This window comes from Mustela nigripes, chromosome 7 (genome assembly GCF_022355385.1).
Source record: "Mustela nigripes isolate SB6536 chromosome 7, MUSNIG.SB6536, whole genome shotgun sequence".
NCBI lineage: Eukaryota > Metazoa > Chordata > Mammalia > Carnivora > Mustelidae > Mustela > Mustela nigripes.
The window spans coordinates 15,158,300-15,178,601 of record NC_081563.1 but is presented as its reverse complement, the minus strand read 5'-3'; the positions used below and the strand labels follow the sequence as shown (position 1 = coordinate 15,178,601).

Here is a 20,302-nt window from a genome sequence, read left to right as displayed (position 1 = left end):
ACCCGGGAAAGAAATGAAAACATTTCTTTCTAGCTTTCCCATTTAACATATTTTCTGCTTTTAGAAACAGTACAAGAGAACATAATCATTTTGCTTTCCTAATGAAGAATCTGTAGCCCTGAAGGTTCTAGTTCTGAGTATTTTCCTTTATCATTCACAATGCTGTTTTATAAATGGCTGAAGGTTTAGGGGATTAGGATTAAATGTACTGATCTCACATTATTCCCTGGAATTCGTTTTTTTAGCCAAATCCCTGATTATAGTAGTTGGTTTCATTTTTTTACTAATATGGTTTAAAAGTTGCCTGAAAGAGAAAAGAAGATTGAGAGTTCAGCAGTTAAATTCCAGTTGGTGGAGACTGCATTATTCAGTGACATTAATTCTCCAGGTATCATTTATAGGACGTAGTTGAAAAACCTAAAAATAAGCAAAATTGCCTTTGTGTTTTCAGAATTAAAAGCCCAAAGAGCAGATGAGACCAAATGCATAGAATGTCTCCTTTAAAGTTTGCTAACACCCCCCCCTTTTTTTAAAGATTTTATTTATTTATTTGACAGACAGAGATCACAAGTAGGCAGAGAGGCAGGCAGAGAGAGGAGAGAGGAGGAAGCAGACTCCTCGCCGAGCAGAGAGCCCGATGTGGGGCTCGATCCCAGGACCCTGGGATCATGACCTGAGCCGAAGGCAGAGGCTTTAACCCACTGAGCCATCCAGGCGCCCCAACCACAGCACTCTTGTTTCTAAAACCCTTCGAAGGATTCTCAGCTACTCACAGTAAAACCCAGGCCTGTCAGACCCTACATCCTCCGTCCTCGCTGCTGCCCAGTGATCACAACATGGGCTGCTATCGTTGCACACGCCTCACCCCAGCGGTACCGTTCTCTGTGCTTTTGCTCAATATGCCAAATTAGGTTCTGTCTTACACCCTTTGCACTTGACTTGCTCCTCCCTCTCCCAGAAAAACTTTTTTTCCGAGTGTCTTCCAGCTCACTCCATGACTGCCTTTGCACAAATGTCAGCTTTCTTTGTAGCCTTCCCTCAACACCCCGTTTAAAGATGCACCACCCCTTCCAGCAATTCCTAATCTCCTTTCTTTATTGTATTTCTTCCCTATATCATCGTGGACTTGAGTTTACTAACGTATGCATTTTTGTTTAATTATTATTATTTATGGTAATTTATTCCCTAAATTGTCCTATAATTACTTTAGAATGATTAATCATTTTGGGGACTTAAGTGATTTAATCACTTTTTGTATCATTTACTCAACTATTTAATATTTATTGTCAATTATATTTATTATTTATATCTTTATTGTTGCAAAAGATAGGAAGAAAGAAGAAAAAAGGTGAAGGTATACCAAAAATAAAACACAACAAAGTAAGGTTTTAGTTTTATATTTTAGACTTTGTTCCAAAATATTAGGAATTATTTAAATAATAAGGAAGTAAGCATATTAATCACATTAGTTAAAAGATTACATAGAGAAAAACATCCACATATAACCTCTAAATATAAGGCCATAGAAAGGCAGAAAATGAAAGAGTACAAAAAGTTGTATCTTACAAATTCTACGCTGGTGTAGTTATGTTCATATTAAAATAAGCTCAAAGGGAAAAGCATGCTAGAAATGCAGACAGTTCTTTTTTTTATTACTTTAAAGATTTTATTTATTCATTTGGCAGAGAAAGAACACACACATGAGCAGAGGGAGCAGCAGGTAGAGGGAGAAGCAGGCTCCCCACTGAGCAGGGAGCCCGATGCGGGTCTCCATCCCAGGGTTGTGGGACCAGGACCAGAGCCAAAGGCAGACGCTTAACCGACTGAGCCTCCCAGGCGCCCCTAAAGGGAATTCTTTCATAATCACAAAGGTTTACTCTGTCAGCTAGTAACAGTCAGTATCAGGAATGAGTCATTCTGGACTACTACTGTAGTCCAGAGACTGAAGTATAACCACAGGATGTTATCAATAACTTTGTGCCATAGACGAACCACCAGGAAAAGATAACATTGAACATTTTGAAGAAGAACTTTTACTATTTTTTTCCCAAGAACTCTTAAAAGCCCAAACGGTCCTAAGCCGTTAAAAAAATTGAATCCATCAATAGGCAGAACTTTCTAAAATATACTTCAGTCTTTACTGATGAGTTCCATAAAATATTTGGAGAATAAATAATTATTATTTTATAAAATCCTCTAGGCAGCAGAAGAGGAGACCCTACTCTCCAACTCAGTTTCCTCCAACTAGCAAACCCTTTACATCCAAACCTGGAAAAAAGTAATGTACTAAAAGAAAGTCATAGGGGACGCCTGGGTGGCTCAGTGGGTTAAGCCACTGTCTTCGGCTCAGGTCATGATCCCAGGGTCCTGGGATGGAGCCCCAAATCAGGCTTTCTGCTCAGCAGGGAGCCTGCTTCCTCCTCTCTCTTTGCCTGCCTCTCTGCCTGCTTGTCATCTCTCTCTGTCAAATAAATAAATAAAATCTTTAAAAAAAGAAAGTCATAGACCAAATTCACTTATCAACATGCAGAAGTCCTACACAAAATATTAGGAAAACCATGTAAAAAGGATGTAACATGACTACAGTGGGTTTATCCCAAGAATGAAAAGTTAATTTCACATTAGAAAATCAACCAATAGTTTACCACATTAATAAATGAAAGGGAAAATATCATATAATCATCCCAATAGGTACAAAAAAGTAATTGATAAAATTCAGCATCCATTTATGATTTTAAAAAGCAATTAGCAAACTAGGAATAGAAGAAGTGTTTTGAATCTGACAAAGTATATCACTAGAAAACTTTCAGTGCACATCATGTTTTGTGATTATATTGGAAAAAAAATTTCTTAGTTTGAGATCAAGAATTATTTCTGTTAACATTGTATTAAGATTTTGTTTAGCTTGGGTAATGTAAGAAAAACAGATACAAGGATTTGAAAGGAAGAAATAACACTGTCATTATATGTGGGTGATACGACTATGTACTTAGAAAATCCAAAGGAATCTAGACAACTTATTAGAACTAAGGGGCTTTAATAAGTTTGCTGGACATAGAATCAACATATAAATATTATTTATATCATATAGAAGCAGCAACCATTTAGAAAATGAAATTCTTTTTTTTAAGATTTTATTTATTTGAGAGAGAGAGAAGCAGACTCTGCACAAAGCACAGAGCCCAACACAGGACTCGATCCCAGGACCCTGAGAAATCAAGAGTTGGTTGCTTAACCAACTGAGCCACCCAGGCACCCCCTAGAAAATGAAATTTTTAAAATAACCTATTTACAATAGCAAAAAAAAAAAAAGTACCTAATAATCTGACAAAAGTTGTGTTGTGCAAGATAACTACATGTAAAATGTGTAAACATTTTTAGAGACTCAAAAAGGAGAACTCTCCCATGTTCATGAGGTGGAAAATTCAGTATTGTGAAGATATTACTTCTCTCAAGTTAATTTTTAAATTTAGTACAATCAGAATCTCAATGAGATGTTTGTGGAACTTGAATAGCTAATTCCAAAATGTTTATGGAAATGTTGAGAGCCAAAAATACCCAAGGCATTTTTGAAGAACAAGCTGGGGCTTAACTTAATGAACCAAATATCAAAATATATTACGAAGCTTTTGTTAAGTAAGACACTGGGCTCTTGGCACAGACTGAGAGAGGCTGGCCTGCAGAACAGGTCAAAGAGCTCCAAAAAGAACCCATTCACATCCATATGGGATTCACAACAGGAGTGTCCGTGCGGAAAGGCAGGGAAAGGGCAACCTTTCCAGTTCATAGCGCTGGGACAATCAAGTTTCCATATGTTGAGAAATTAAATTAGACCCATATTTCACGGCATACATAACAATCAGTTTCAGGTAGATTATGAACGTAAGTATGGAAGACTAGACCACAGAGCTTTGGGGGATACTATTAAAGAATGCTGGCTGCTGAGGAGCCTGCCATGCCGGTGGACTGTGGCCTCACCCGGCTTCTTCAGTGTGGCATATTCCTAGGGCTCCTGCTGAGGCTGGCGAACAAGAGCCCAGCTGAACCCAGGAAGTCAGTTCCTTTCATTTTTTTCCTTTGTGGCCACCTGCTGCAAACACAGCAGCTGCTAACACACCTGCTTCCAGTCTCAAGGGAGAAGTCTTCCTGGGGTTGGGAAAAGTAGCTCCTTCCTGGCCCTTCTGCTAGGAGGCCTCCACAGAGCAACGAGAAACCCTGCCTCTCCCAGCACCAAAGATTGCTCTGTGTAAATCTACCCCTGTTTGAATCTCTCAAGTCTTGTTAGGTCCCATAGAACATTGATAGCACTACAGGAATAAAAGAACTCGTGATGTTAGAACTACCCAGAAGATAGGGAAAGACTTCTGAATCTGAAGGTGTAAAATCAATGGTTAATTGTGACACCACTCCAGCTGCTGAGAGAAGTCAGCATTTCTACCTCTCAGACTCTTAAAGCATGCTGCTTTGGATCCAGGTGAAACGCCAGATTTCCAAATTAAACTAACATTTGACAAAATGACAAAAATAGACATTCTGGGTGAGTTCCAGATACCCACCAAAGTGGTGTCAGAAACAGAGGAGGAAAGTGTAATAGTAATGCCATGTTGTGCAGAGTTTTTATTGATCCCTGTCTTTAACACTTGGTACTGTTGCACTCTGTAATTCTTGCCAGTCTGAAGGGCTATTCCACGTCTATTAAGAGTGACCACAGTCATACTTGACTCTGAGCACGGCAGAAAGGCAGGGGTGAAGTAGCAGCATACTGCTGTTCACTGAATAGGGGCGCAGGGTCAGCCTGTTCAAGGGCCGTTGGGTTCTCTACCGGTGCCTCCTGCAGGAGATGCCACAACCTTTATGTGAATCTTCATATAGAATCTTGGTATAAACCCATTGCAGATTAGGCAGCTGGCTCTGAATGGAGGACTCCCCATCCCCCTGATACTCGGGAGTCCCGTCCTCTGCATCACAAGTCCCCATGAATGCCTTTGTTGAGCAGACACAGTCCATCCAGCATCTCCCCTGCTTTGTACTTAAGAAGATGCTAAGGTGGCAGCAACTCCCATACTCTGGCTGAAACCCTGCATTCGTTCCAAAAGCCCGGTAAGAGCATTTTACATGTAAAGTTGCTAATGCAGCATTTAAAAAATCATCAGAAAAGCCTGTGGCTCCCCGCTCCCAAATAATGTCTTTTAATCACCACCAAGACCTCACGGACCAGTACATTCTTGCTGAGGTGACAGAGGAGGAGACGTAGTAGAGGTCAAAATATGACCAAACGAGAAATAACGAAAATATCTCAGCTACCGTTGAGAGCAAAGGAAAAGTCTGTAGGAAATGGCTGAGCACACAGCTGACAGACACGACCGTGAAGAAACAAGAAAGATGATTAGAAGGAAAAGAGTCCTCCGCAGTTGGACCCTCAAACCCCTTTCTTTATTGAAGAACAGTAACAGAGAGCCTGTAAGTTAGTGAGGATTACAGATCAAGTCGAACATTTGGGCAATGCCGCCCTACACGTTACCATGGAAAAGGACTGTCAGTGATAGAGGGTGAAAAAGTCCACAAAAACCTGTACTGTACTGTCAGGTCTTGCCAGGAGAAGTGCGTTCAGTTCATCCAAGAGGACTGTAACTAACATGAGGGAAATGGCGGATCACTGACAGCTGGAATCAAAGGAACAGACTCGCGGACTCTGCTAAGAGGTAGCTTTCCCTAATTTCTAAAGAAGCATTTTGAATGAAAAAAAAAATTTCTTCATGATTTGAGGACAGACAAGAATTTTTTGAGCTAGGCCCAGAGAATAAGTATAGAAGAAAAGATTAAAATTCAGCTGCATCAAACTTAAGAACTTATGTCCATTAAGAAAAAAAATAAGAGATCAACAGGCAGGCCAAGGACAGCAACATGACAAAGGACTGGTATCTAGAATAAAAAAACAAAAACGAGACTACAAATCAAGGAGAGGAAATGACAGGCAGCCTAATAGAAAAACATGCAAGAGACTTAAATAAGCACTTTGTGGGATACAGAAAGTGTCCAACATAAAAGTTGTTCAACTCCAGTGCTGGTCATCAGAGAAGTGCAAAGCCACAACGAAGTGTACCACTGTTCGTCAGGCTAGTGATCAGTGCCAACGTAGTGCCGATCTGTAACAATAGGAACTCTCATGTCTCTCAGTATGGAAATACGTTAGTACTTAGGGAAACTATTTGAAATTATCTACTAAAGCTGAACTTAGACATACCATATGACATAGTATTTCTACTTCGAGTGATATCATCAACAGAAATACATGCTTACCTGCACCAAAAGACACGTATAAAAATGTTCATAGCAACATGTTTGTAGTATCTCTGGACTAAAAACAACCCAAATATCTATCAGTAAAATAAGTAGCACTATGTTCATACAGTAGAAAACTACAGAGCCAAGATAATAAGCTGTTGCTACATATATCAGCATGAATGAATCTTCATGTGTTGAATGAAGGAAGTAAAACATAAAAACATACTGCTGATTGCAGTTATGTGAAGTTCATTAACAGACAAGATTTAGCTCTAGTATTAAGGAATATGTATTAGTCAGCTCAAACTGCCATAAGAAAGTGCCATAGACTAGGGAGCTTAAACTGGCATTTATTGTCTCACAGTTCTGGAGGCTGGAAGTCCAAGGTCAGCATGCCACCATGCTCAGTTTCTGGTGAGACTTCCTGGCCTGTAGACGGCTACCTTCTCCATGCGTGTTCACCAGACCTCTTTGTGTGTGCCCGGGAAGGGAGAGCGAGCTCTCTGATGAATCTCCTTGTAAGGACATTAATCCTACCTCTCAGAGCCCTACCCTGTGACCTCATGGATCTCGACGTATAATCACATTGGGAGTTAGGACTTCAACTTGGGATTTCAGGGGAGTCACAATTCAGTTGATTGCAGGACAATAACTATTAATGTAAAACAAAATAAGGAAGTGATTACAGGATCAAGGAATGATGAGTATTGGTAGAAAGCAAAGTAAGGAAGTCAGGATAGAGGTTACCTAAGATGTGAACAGAGGTAGGAGTTGGGATAGGAAGATGCCATTCTGGCAGTGTTTTGTTGCTGGATTCATGTAGCTGTTCATTTTATCCATTATTCGTTAAATTGCACATTGATGTTTTATATGCTTTACTGTGTGTATCTTAAACTTTTTTTAAAAAGTAAAGCCATTGTATCCATTCTCATTTCCTGTTCTATAATCTGTGAACACTGGTGATCTATTTCACTTATATTACTCTGGTGTTAATAGGGATTGTGCTTAACTATTTGCCTTTTCTGATCCCTCATAGAAGTTATGTTTATATATTATTTTTTTAAATATTAATATGGTAGATAATGGTAAATATAAAATTTTTTAGTGATGCTCTTCGTCTTGTGGCATCTATATTTCTAGATATCCTGATGAATTCAGTCGAAATTATCTTTTTGGCCTTGAACATTTTCCCATGTAGGTAAAGATTTCCAGCTTTGCTTGTTTCTGGCCTGCACTTTTTATTAAAATTAAATCACATGTTAGAAATGTATTTGGTCCTCTTAAAGATTACCTTTTACTGGTAAGAGTAGGGAAAAGAGTAGCTTTTTCAAAGTGAACTATCCCAAATCTAATCCATAAAAGGAATCCTGACTAGCACGAGAGTTCTTTATGTAGCTCTGCTTTCTTCTGGTATCACTAGTCAGGCAAGGTGGTATAACTACTGAAATGGGACAGGCATTGCTAATTTCAGCAGTCTTCCAGAAGGATTGTGAATTGCTTCCCAATCAGGAAGGTATCAGAGAATCTGATTTGCTCCTCCCCCTGAAAATTAACCCCAGTAACTCAAGGAGACATCCTTACATTCTCCCCCAGATGGCTTGAGCAGTGAGAAGACAAGCAGGTAGTGGTTCTCTTTCCCAACAGATCTTTGTCATATTCTGAAACCCTATTTGTTCATACTGTATGGATGAAACAGTAAAACAGTGGGTTATCCCTTAAGAAAACTTCTCATCAAAATGTGTTTTTTATTATAGATAATTCGCTCCTTTCTGCTCTTTCCAACAATCGAGCGAATGTCGGAGTCCCCGAACGGCAGGATCGCCACTCCGCTTCTGTGCTGGCTTCGATATGCTCTCTATGTTTTTGCTTACCTTTTGCTTAAACCGTGGCCTGAGAAAATCAAGTCCTTTATGATCAGAATTGGCCTTCGAATGATGAACCTACAGAATGAATTTTCGGTCCTGAATGTATTAGAACCGTTTTGCCTTGGTAAGTACCTTTTACAATGTGTATATTTTTCCATTTCTTTGTGTCTTTCTCAATTTCTTTCGTAAGTGTTCTATAGTTTTCAGAGTACAGAACCTTTATCTCTTTGGCAGCTTTATTCCTAGGTCTGTTATGGTTTTGGGTGGAATTGTAAATGGGATTGGGTTCCTTGATTTCTCTTTCTGCTGCTTCATTATTGGTGTATAGAAATGCAAACAGACTACTGTGCAGTGATTAAAAGAATGAAGCCTTGCCATTTGCAACAACATGGATGGATCCAGAATGTATTATGCTGAGCAAAACAAGTCAGAGAAAGACAAATACTGTATATAGATTCCACTCATGCAGAATTGAAGAAACAAAACTGATGAACACAGGAGAAGGGAAGGAAAAATAAGATAAGGAGAGGGAGGCAAACCGTAAGAGACTCTTAACTATAGAGAACAAACTGAGGGTTGCTGGGCAGGAGGTGGGTGGGGGGATGGGCTAGTTGGGGTATGAGCATTAAGGAGGGTATTTGATATAATGAGCACTGGATGTTATATAAAACTGACAAAACTCCAAATTCTACCCCTGAAACTAATAATACACTGTATGTGAACTAATTTGAATTTAAATAAAATCTAAAAAGTAAATAAAAATTTAGAAACAAAAGAAAAAATAAAATAAAATGTATATGTTTATTCTCATATCAGAAAGTGGTAAGAGGGGGCACCTGGGTGGCTCAGTGGGTTGAGCCACTGTCTTCGGCTCAGGTCATGATCTCAGGGTCCTGGGATCGAGCCCCGCATCGGGCTCTCTGCTCAGCGGGGAACCTGCTTTCTCCTCTCTCTCTGCCTGTCTCTCTGCCTACTTGTGATCTCTGTCTGTCAAATACATAAATAAAATCTTTAAAAAAAAAAAAAAAGAAAGTGGTAAGAGAATAACCTCAGACAGTCAGTGAATACTGAACAAGGAATTATTGTTGGTTTTTTTTTTCTCTCCCAAAAGCTTAAAACTAGACATAAAATAAAAATAGGAATAGAAACTTTAATTTTAAAACTTATCCTTCTGATCCTCCACTCTAGCTGTCGGATGGTAGGAAAAATTCTGTATATAGTACATATGGAATCTTTATAGGAATCAAGGGGGCACCCTGTTAGTCCAGTGTGAGAACTTAAGGGAAACCAGGCCCAATGTTCCCATGGAGTGAATAGGCAATACTTTTATTTTCCTCTTTAAATGTTTTTGGAGAGGTTTAAATGATAAAAGTAACAAATGATAGTCATAGTAATACAACTCTGGTTGTTGTGCTGATTATATTTTCTGAATGTGCTAGGAGATATTTGCTACTTTACTTTTTGGCTTCAACCTTGGTTTTTTAAATGTAATCTACCTTTTTAGTTAATACTAATTTATAGAATATTTATAAATCATTTTCATAATAAAACAATCCTTTCTTAACTATACCTCAAAAGTTTATTGTAGGATTAAATATGATAACATATGCAAAGTGTCTATATAATATTTTGTTTATAATAATATAAATATATATTATATATATGTATAATGAAGGATTATATATAATAATCCTCCAGCAAAGGATATAATGACAGTTGCAGCAGCAGCTTAACAGCACCATTCTAAGCTTTTACTTGTAGTCCTCAGAACTAATCAGGCTTGGGTATTTTACTCTCGCCATTTTATAGATGAAGATACAGAAATACAGAGAAATTACAGGAATCATGCTGTCATACATATAGTGCGTAGTGTTCAAACTTTGGAGATCTACCTGTATGCTAAAACTTCCTTTTACCATAGCTGCTATCATCTCTTTGCCCCAGTCGACCATAAAGGCAGGACTCCTGAAAAAGCTCACCATGCTCACCTGTGTTAAGAGTGCCACACCGCCATGTACATAATGAATCCAGAAACAAGTCACAGCCCTGTTGTACAACTACAGATTGGTTGTATGCGGTATTTTTATAAATATGTAGTAAGAAACAGTGATTGCAAATATCAAGTTCAATATATTTTCTGTGTTTGTAAATTTTTGTCTGTTCCATACTCTCTACACCCCCCACTCTTTATTATAGACTTAGCATCACAGTGGAAGAAGATGAGATAGGCAGAAGGGGAGAAGGGCTAAGGACAGTTATAAAGAATACCAAAGACCAAAGTTGGAGAGACCCCTTCAAGACCCGGTATGGCCCCTTATCCTTCCTTCCTATTCTAGAAGAGACAGAGATGCCTAGGTGAGAAAGGCACTGACTGCAAGTCAGAAACCCTTCCCCTGTCTGGTTTCCAGTCATTGATCAGACCAAAAGTTAGACTTGATTTCTAAGGGCCAATACATCTTTGGAAATTATTTGAGACCAAATGGAAGTCATTTCAAATTGTGGCAAGCCTAGATAAAATTACTCCACATACATGTCAACAAATCATCTTATTTCCCTTTACAGTTTTTTCTTTTGGAGTTTTTCTTTTTACCCTATAGTGAAGATTATAAAAAGCATTTTCTAGTTAGGGACTCTATTCTCCTCCTTCCTGGAATTCTGCTTCCAGGAAAATGGAATGGATGTACTTTTCTCTGCTTTTTCTACTGAGTACCAAAACCCCTGCATATTCGGTAACATGTAGGAAGGCAAGAGAAAGAACATAGACAAACAAACAACCAAACAAACAAAACAAATAATACAATGGTATACAGACTCTTAACATACCAATAATTACATTACATGTAAATGGTCAAAATACACCAATTAAAAGACAAAGATTGGCAGAATAGATTAAAAAACATTATCTAAGAATATGCTGTCTTCAGACATCCCAGTTCAAATATAATTATATAGGTAGATTGAAAGTAAAAGAATGGGAAAAGATACATCATGTAAACATTAATCAAAAGGAACCAGGAATGACATTGCATTAATAATAAAAGGTTCACCCTGAAGCAAATAATACATTATATGTTAATTTAAGAATTAATTTAATAATAATAAAAGGTTCTACCAGGAAGATAGAAGACATATCAATCCAAATGTGTGTGTGCCAAACAAGAGAGCTACAAAATAAATGAAAAACTATCAGCAAAACTGATAGAACTGCAAGGAGTAATGGACAAATCCCCAATTATAGTTGGATACTTAAGAACACGTCTCTCAACAGTTGCTAGAATAAGACAGAAAATTAGCAAGGATAGAGAAGAGTTCAACCACATTGTCAACCAACAGGATTTAATAGACATTTATAGAACACTTCACCCAAATCATATGTTTCTGATGGGCATTAGATAGGTAGCTACCTGTGCTTTTCTTAAACCTCTTCAGAAATATTTTCTAAACCCAAACTAGGACATAGAGTATATGAAAGTTTTATTCGTTTTTCTATATACGTTTAGTGACTGTGTAACACATGTGACATATAATTAAGTGTTTAATGTTTTTAACTGAAAGAGGGAATTATATAAAGGTGTCTTCCAAATTTTCTACACCAGAGTTCTAAGCACTCTCTCGCTGCACATGCGAGAAAGGAATCTTCCTTCCAGCTATAGCAGTTGCCCTCTGCTGTGTCATCCAGAGACCCCAAGTGCAGGCATCAAGAAACAAGACTGTTCAGACTTGACACACTACCCTCCCTGGTCAAGGCAACTAGAGCCTTCCAGCTGCATTGCTGCTTGGAGAGTCCCAGGATTCCTTTTCCTCACAACCACTGTTGTACAAGTTAGATACTATGTGCAAATTAAACTCTAAACTAGACTGAGCTCCCAGCTACCTTGCTTCATCTCTGTTCTCAACAACCAACGTGCAATCAAACTTACAGAGCACAGCTCTGCTATTTCTGCCATCCTTCTCTGCTTTTCTGTTCTCTTTGTTCTGGATCTGGCTTTCTGATGTTCAAGTGAGCAGTACTTCAGGGGTCTTGTTTCCCCATTACCCACTTGGACTGTGAAACCTTGGGTAAAGGGAAAGCAGGCAAAAATTAATTCTTTTTTACTTGGGTTCTTGGTTAGTGGTTTACATGAGTCTTAATTAAGTCTCCTAGTAGTGACCCTAGGCTGATCCTTAACCAAGCATTTCAGTCGTCCTAGCCAGCCTCTTCCTACTTGTCGGCTTGGGATCCCACATCACCCTTGCCTCCTCTTGCAATAAGTACCACAGAAACTGCCTTTGCCTGGGCTTGCCCTGGCTATCCCTTAGGTGATTCTGATGGCCTTGCTTACTATGAAAGGAAGATGGTCCCAGCTGAGGGAGACCAACAGTCATAAGATCCTGACTTTTGCAGATGATTAGTGGGCTCCTGCTGAACTTGTGTCCATGAATGGTGAAGGTAATCAGTACCAAGCCAGCCCACTTGAGTCAGAAGTATGAATTTTAGGTTATACAAAGAGAAGGCTCACCAAGAGAGGAAGACCAGCTCCAAGATCATTCTCAGTGGTCTGTGCCATCTGTGACATCCTCTGCAGACCTGTTCCTCTGGCTTTCCTGTCATCCAGACAGTGACCTTTAACATGCCAGCCTGACTTTTAGGAGGCCTTGCAGTGTTTGCACATTATGTAATGTCTGTGCTCCAGTAGAAATCTTACAGAAACAAATGGAGGAAGTTTGCTAGTCCAAATAGTGGATAATAAATCCTGCCCTATCTAGATAGACACTGATTTTCTGTATCCTTAGTTTATACACATAGTTTTTTGTTGCAGTAAGGTCTGAAAAATTCAAGGAACCAAAATATTCAAGTACTTCAAATGCTGTTGCCCTTTTGGCAAAGATGGTACTTGCTATGGTCTGGGATTCTACATATTAGCCTTCTTCAGCAGATTGAGTGAAACATCACTTCCTGTCGCATTCAAAGAGTAGCTCAGATTCAATTAGCATACTTTATAAACTTCACCTCAGTGTTCATCAGATCAATTAGTATAATTAGATTGTTTTAATTGTTTTTAAAGAAAACATATGGGGTTTTTTAGTTTAATTTTAATTCTGGAATGTTTGCTACTGCTTATTTCTTTACAATAGATGGTCTTCTGTTTCATGAGAAATAGGCTTTTCATTGAGACAGTTAAATTGGATTTCTTGATCAAAGCTAAAAGCAAATATATTTTAGCTTAGCAGTATCACAGGTCAAGATAATTAACTTGAAAAAAATATTCTACGGTCTTTTCATTCGTTAGGCCAAATTCATGTTTTAATTCCTTTCAGTTAACTAACTAGAAAAACATAGTGCAGATAGAAAGGACATTCCTGGTGGGCATGTTACTTTGTTGCATACATTCTTTAAAAAAAAAAAACTTTCATTATCTTTCTTTTCCTTGTCTACATGGAAATAACTGTTTAAACATGTACTAGTAAACATAAGCTTTACTAAAGAAGCACATATTTCTTCTCAAATATTTTTAATTCAATCTCAGAATAATTTTTTGAGTAAGACAAAATCAGACTCCCATGTTACCTATTCTCTCATTCTGTGTGTAGCTTAGAAAAATCTCTTGCTAAAAGACAACTGCAGCTTTAAGAATTCATGGAAATTTAGCCTAAAATGCAACATAATGGAAGAGGTGTGTGTGTGTGTGTGTGTGTGTGTGTGTGTGTGTGGTCAGTATTAGGATATTAGGATTTAGGACAAAAGGTGATTGGATACAACACTAGAATATCATCTCTGATTTAGAATTAAGTGACTCAATGAAAGTTTTGCTATATTTTTCTTTTTTCTTTTTTTAAATTTTATTTTATCTTTTTTTTTTCAGTGCATTGTTTATGCACCACACCCAGTGCTCCATGCAATACGTGCCCTCCCTAATACCCACCACCAGGCTCACCATACCCCTGCTGCCCTCCCCTCCAAAACCCTCAGTTTGTTTCTCAGAGTCCACAGTGTCTCATGGTTTGTCTCCCCCTCTGATTTCCCCCAACTGTATTTTTCTAAAGAAATTTATATGTATATGTTATCTGCTACTCTACAAAGTTGTATTATTTTTTTCCAAAAAAAAAAAAAAAATCATATACCCTTGAGTTGTGTTTTTCCCTTTGGTGAACTCAGTGTCACAGAGATGTTAAGATGATCTGTTGGCAGACTACTGCAGACTAAATGGATAGTTATAATAACCAGTATAATGGCAAAACCAAACAAACAGGGGCAAAGGCTCTAGACTTCCTGTCACCAAACCAGCAAGACAACTTGGCTTCCAGTCCCCAAGTTCTACCTCAGAAAACTGTGTGTGCATCTCCCCCCCAAACTTCCTACTATATCACTCACTGGATTTACTTCCCTCTGCATTTTTCCTCACTGCTGAGACCAGTGCTTTATGAGGCCTAATTTTTGTCAGTCCCTACAGAAGTTCCTAGATGCTCCCTCTTCCCTGAAGTGATTTGTGCTAGTCTCATACCAGTACCTCCCAGCTCGGCTCACCAGCGTCCCTGTGCATCTGCCTCCAGTTCTGACCTCCACCGTAACATCAGCTCAGGCACCACTTCAAGGAAAGCAGCAGGTTTTTCCTCCTAGCAATCGCCTCCCAGACCCCCCAGAAAAGCCAACACCAGCGCAATCCCTTCCCATTTTAACAACCCTTACTGATACCTGTCATTAGCCCAAGTACACAGAGAAGCCCTAAAAAGAATAAGAAATGAAATAAAGCACCTGCTTTCAGCTAACTTCCAGCATGGTAAGGCAGACGAGTGTGAAGAATTGTCATCTGTCACAGTTAGGGCTGTTATGAGAATCGATGCCCAGAATGAGCGATGCCAATAAAGGAGGAATCAGTTCTACCTAGGTAAGGAAGGGAAAAGACAAATGAATTGGACTTAGAGATGAGTTTGGATTGTTCCAGAAAGATGAAGTAGCATCAAGGTGGTGATGGAGTTCAGCAGAAGACAGTTTTCCATCCTAGATTACATGTACTTGGAGAACTTGTGATGCCATCTCCCCTGTGAGCTGAAAGTCCTACCAGTTTTCCAGCATCAGTCCCCACTCCTCATTCCATTAGCCACTGTCCTGGGAGGGCAAGTCCTGCAATGATACTTAGTAAGCAGGTTTCAGAGGATACAGTAGCAAAAAGACCAGAATATTAGACTCCTCGGTGAGTTTTCTTATACCTGGACTTAGATCTGTGATGGAAAAAAAAGTAAACAATTCACATTTTTCTGAATCCTTCTCTTTCCTTCATGTTCATGTTTTTGTTTCCATGACTCCTGCTCCTGGATATTTCCTTCACCATGGTGCTTGAAACTCTGAATTCTGCTGGGTTTCCAGGAATGCTGTTGACAGTCATTGCCAAGAGAAATGTGTTTTCCCCTTAGGAAATTACATGTCCATTTGGTATTATTATTTCTGACCACTGTGTTGTGTTACAAGCATTTCTGAGGAATGAAAAAGATGGCTTCCTTGGAGCAATTACTGGAAAGGAAACTGCTATGTTACTTTCTTTAAAAAAAAAAAAAAGTATACTTAGATCAGAAATTATCAGGGAAAAAGAAGTATAGAAATAAAGACAGAGTGAGGTACATTCCCTGATTTTTAAAAAAAAAATTACTTTTAGAAATACAAAATTCCTTATAAGCTATTTGAATTTTTTTTTAATATTTTATTTATTTATTTGACAGATAGAGATCACAAGTAGGCAGAGAGGCAGGCAGAGAGAGAGGAGGAAGCAGGCTCCCCGCTGAGCAGAGAGCCCGATGCGGGACTCGATCCCAGGACCCTGAGATCATGACCCGAGCCGAAGGCAGCAGCTTAATCCACTGAGCCACCCAGGCGCCCCGCTATTTGAATTTTTTAAGTTGTTTCTGATTCAGGACTAATACTACAGAAAAGTGATTAAAACATGAATGTTTTTACCTCCACGAATCATCCCACAGTAAACTCCCATGTAACTCCTACTCAGCTCAAGAGTCCCCATTACCCGGATCTCAGAAACCTCCATTATGGCCCTGCATGTCCAGAAATCCACTTCTGAGCTCATTCGGGTTGTTGGCAGAGTCCAGTTTATGTGGCTTTATGACTGACGTCCCTACTGTCTTGCTCACTGTGAGCCAGAGGTCCTTCTCAGCTCCCACAGGTCAGTCTCCATTCCCTTCCACATGAGCTCGAGCTTCAAACCAGCAGTGGTTCTTCTAATCCTTTGAGCACTTTGAATCTCTGACTCCCTCTTCTTCCACCAGCCAGAGGAAAACTCAAATTTTCAATGAGCTGTGTGACTGGTTAAGACCACCAGGGTGATCATCCCTAGTCATCTCTGCTGTATAGCATAACCTAGTTAAGGGGTTAAGATGTCATCAGATTCACAGGTGTCACCCACATTCCAAAGAGAGGAGACCATAGAAGGGCAAGGATTATTCATGTCAGCCTAGAATTCTGCCTACCACAGACCACTATTTTCTGCTGCTCTTAAATGCTACCTCTGTCTGTCAAAACCCCGATATCCATATATGTGTAGTCATTTCTGGAAGAGTTTATATAAAATCAATATTATTTCTTCCTTATATATTTGGTAGAGTGGACCAATGAAGTCCTCTTACCCTGGAGTTTTCTTTGTGAAAAGGCTCTAAATTACAAATTTAATTTCTTCAATAGATATAAGACTTTTCAGGTTATCTGTTTTCAAGTAAGCTTAAAATTTCTGACTTTGTTCATTTTATCTCAGTTGTTGAATTTCTTGACATAAAGTCATTTACAAGATTACCTGATTATCCTTTTGGTGCCTGTAAGATCTATAGGGTGTCACTTCTCTTTCCCAATATTGATAATGTTTTATGTCTCATGTTCTCATGTATTTTTTTTCCTGATCAGTCTGGTTAAAGGCTTATCAATTTTACCGAACTTGTTCTTGGTTTCATTTATTTTCTCAATTGTTTTTCTGCCTTCTGTTTCACTAATTTATGCTACAAATATTATTATTTACTTTATTCTGCCTACTTTGGCATTTTCTAGTTTCCTATGGTGGAACTGAGGTCATTCATTTGAGATCTTTTTCCATTTCTAAAACAGGTTTTTAGTGCTTTATAAATTACTATCTAAATATTGCTGTGGTCATGTCCCACAAATTTGGATATGATGTGGTTTTATTTTTATTCACTTCACAATACTCTCTTATTTCCCTTTAGATTTCTTCTTTGACCCAGGGGTTATTTTGAAATGGGCTATTTCATTTCTATATATTTGGCAATTTTCCAGGTATCTTTCTGTTATCGATTTCTAATTTACTTCCATTATAGCCAGAGAACATATTTTGTATGATTTTAATTGTTTAAATGGATTGATACATGTTTTATGGACTAGGATGTGGCTTAACTTGGGAAATGCTCTGTGGATACTTGAAAAGAAAGTATATTGTGTTCTTGATGGGGAGACTGTTCTATAGATGTCACTTAGGTCAAGTTGATTGATGGTGTCATTTTCTTTTTTTTTCTTTTTCTTTTTTCCTTTATTTTTTTATTATTTTTTATTTTATTTTATTTTTCTTATTGTGTTACGTCAGTCACCATAAAATACATCATTAGTTTTTGATGCAGTGGTCCAAGATTCATTGTTGATATGCAGTACTCTGGGCTCCATACAATACGTGCCCTCCTTAATAGCCACCACCAGGCTCACTCATCCCCCTACTCCCCTCCCCTCTAAAACCCTCAGATTGTTTCTCAAGAGTACAGTCTCTCATGGCTCATCTTCCCCTCCGATTTCCCCCCATTCACTTTTCCTTTCCTTCTCCTAATGTCCTCCCTGTTATTCCTTATGTTCCACAAGTAAGTGAAGCCAGATGATAACTGACTCTCTCTGCTTGACTTCTTTCACTCAGCATAATCTCCTCCAGTCCCATCCATGTTGATGCCAAAGTTGAGTATTCATGATGGTGTCATTTTCTTTATCCTTACTGATTTTCTTTCTGACTGTTCCAATCAGTTATTGGAAGATGAGTGTTGAAATCTCCAACTATATTTGTGGATTTGTCTGTTTCTTTTTATATTTCTGTTAGTTTTTACTTCACGTATTTTGAAGTTCAAACATATTAGGTGCATAAGCATTTAGGACTTTTATACCTTCCTGATGAATTAACCCTTTAGCTCTGGTAATATTCTTATCTCTGAAATCCAGTTTTTCTGATATTAGTATAGTCATTCCACCTTTCTTTGGGCTAAAGTTAGCATGATATATCTTTTTCCGTTTTTTAACTTTTAGCCGATTTATGTCTTTGTATATTAGGTCTATTTCTTGTAGGCAGCAAATAGTTGACTCTCGCTTTCTTATCCACTCTGCTTATTGATTTGAATGTTGAGACAATTTATATTTAATATAGTTATGAATTAGACTGGCTTAAGTCTGTAATCTTGATATATATTTTCTATTTTCCTAGGTCTTTGTTCCATCTTTGCTTTTTTTCCTACTTCCCTATGAATCAGTTGTGTATTTTTTATGATTTCATCTTCTTCATTGGCTTATTAGTCATTCTTTGTTTTGCTGTGTCAGTGATCACTACAGTTTACAATGAACACCTTTAACTTTTACAGCCTTCAAATTACATTATACCACTTGAAGTATGCCATAAGAAACTTAACAACAGTGAGTCCTTTCTCCCTCCTGCATTGTGATAGTGTTGTCATATATTTCCTTCTTTGATATGTTATTATTATTTTCAGTTAAACAGTCAGTTGTCTTATAAATAGCTATAAATAACAGAAGTGTAATTTAAATTTACCCACATAATTACTATTTCTGATGTCCTTTATCTATCTGTGTAGACAAAATTTCCATCTTCTTCTTGCTTTAAGTATTTCTCATGACATTTCTTGTAGTTCCACTGACCGTTAATTCTCTCAGCTTCTGTATGTCTGGAAATGTATTCTGCCTCCATTTTTTAAAGCTATTTTCACGGACTATAGAATTCTAGATTGGCAAGTTTTTCCCCTTTTTGTTACTTTAGAAGTGTTCCTCCATTGTCTCCTAGTTACATCATTTCAGAAGGAAATCTGCTGTCTGTTAGCTTTTGGTTCGTCTATATGTTATACAGTTAACCCTCGAACAATGTGAGGGACGGGGCACCAACCCCCTGTGCAGTGAAAGATCTGCATATAGCTTTTGACTCTCCCAAAATTTAACTATTAATAGACTACTATTCATCAGAAGCCTTACCAATAACATAAACAGTCAATACATGCTGTGTATGTTGCATTTTTATATACTGTATTCCTACAGTAAAGTAAGCTAGAAAGAAGAAAACATTAAGAAAATCATAAGGAAGAGAAAATACATTAACAGTACTGTCCTACATTAATCAAAAAGAATCGCTATATAAGTGGACCCACACACTTCAAACACATGTTATAAAAGGGTCAACTGTATATCATTTTTCTCTGTGTACTTTTAAGATTTTCTCTTTATCACTAGTTTGAAGCAATTCATTATGTACTTTGGTATAGCTTTCTTCACAGTTCTTACGCTTTGGGATTCTTTGAGCTTCTTGGATTTGTGGGTTTATGGTTGTAATATTTTAATATTTTTTCAGATATTTTTTCTGTACCTCCCTCCTTCAGAGACTCCAGTTACGTGGTATATGACATATGACACCACTTTCAAGTTCACTTGTGGTTCTCTGTGGTTCTGTTCTTCCCCCTGCCCCCCAACCCCAGTTTCTTTTTCTCCATGTTTCCTTTTGGATAGATTCTATTGCTCTGTCTTCAATTCACTAATTTTTCTTTTATGATGTCTACTCTGCTGTTATCCCATCTGATGTATTTTTCATCTCTAGAAGTTTGAATTGTATCTTATATCTTCCATAATTCTGCTTAACATGTTTAATATTTCTCACTTCTCAAATATATGGAATAGATTACAAAACTTTCAGTATCTGTAAATACCAATTTTATAAAAATAGGCTAATTTAGATATAATTAACATGCCATAAAACTCACTCTTCAGTGGTTGTTTTTTAGTATATTACTCAGAGTAGTACAACCTTGACAACTATCTGATTTTACAATATTTTCATCACCTTAAAAAGAAATCCATGCCTATCACTCCCCATTTCCACATTCCCCCAGTCCCTAACAAACCCTAATCTACTTTC

At 38.0% G+C, this 20,302-nt stretch overlaps 1 protein-coding gene across 4 annotated transcripts in view; it reads left to right on the top strand.

Moving 5' to 3' along the window:
- The window catches only part of LDAH (lipid droplet associated hydrolase), a 107,636-nt gene that overhangs the window by 66,687 nt on the left and 20,647 nt on the right, over window positions 1-20,302 (top strand). For all 4 annotated transcript variants that reach the window (XM_059405205.1, XM_059405204.1, XM_059405206.1 and 1 more), the window contains exon 5: window positions 8,040-8,274. In XM_059405205.1, coding sequence (XP_059261188.1) covers window positions 8,040-8,274 — 235 coding nt within the window. The remainder of the gene's footprint in view (window positions 1-8,039; window positions 8,275-20,302) is intronic.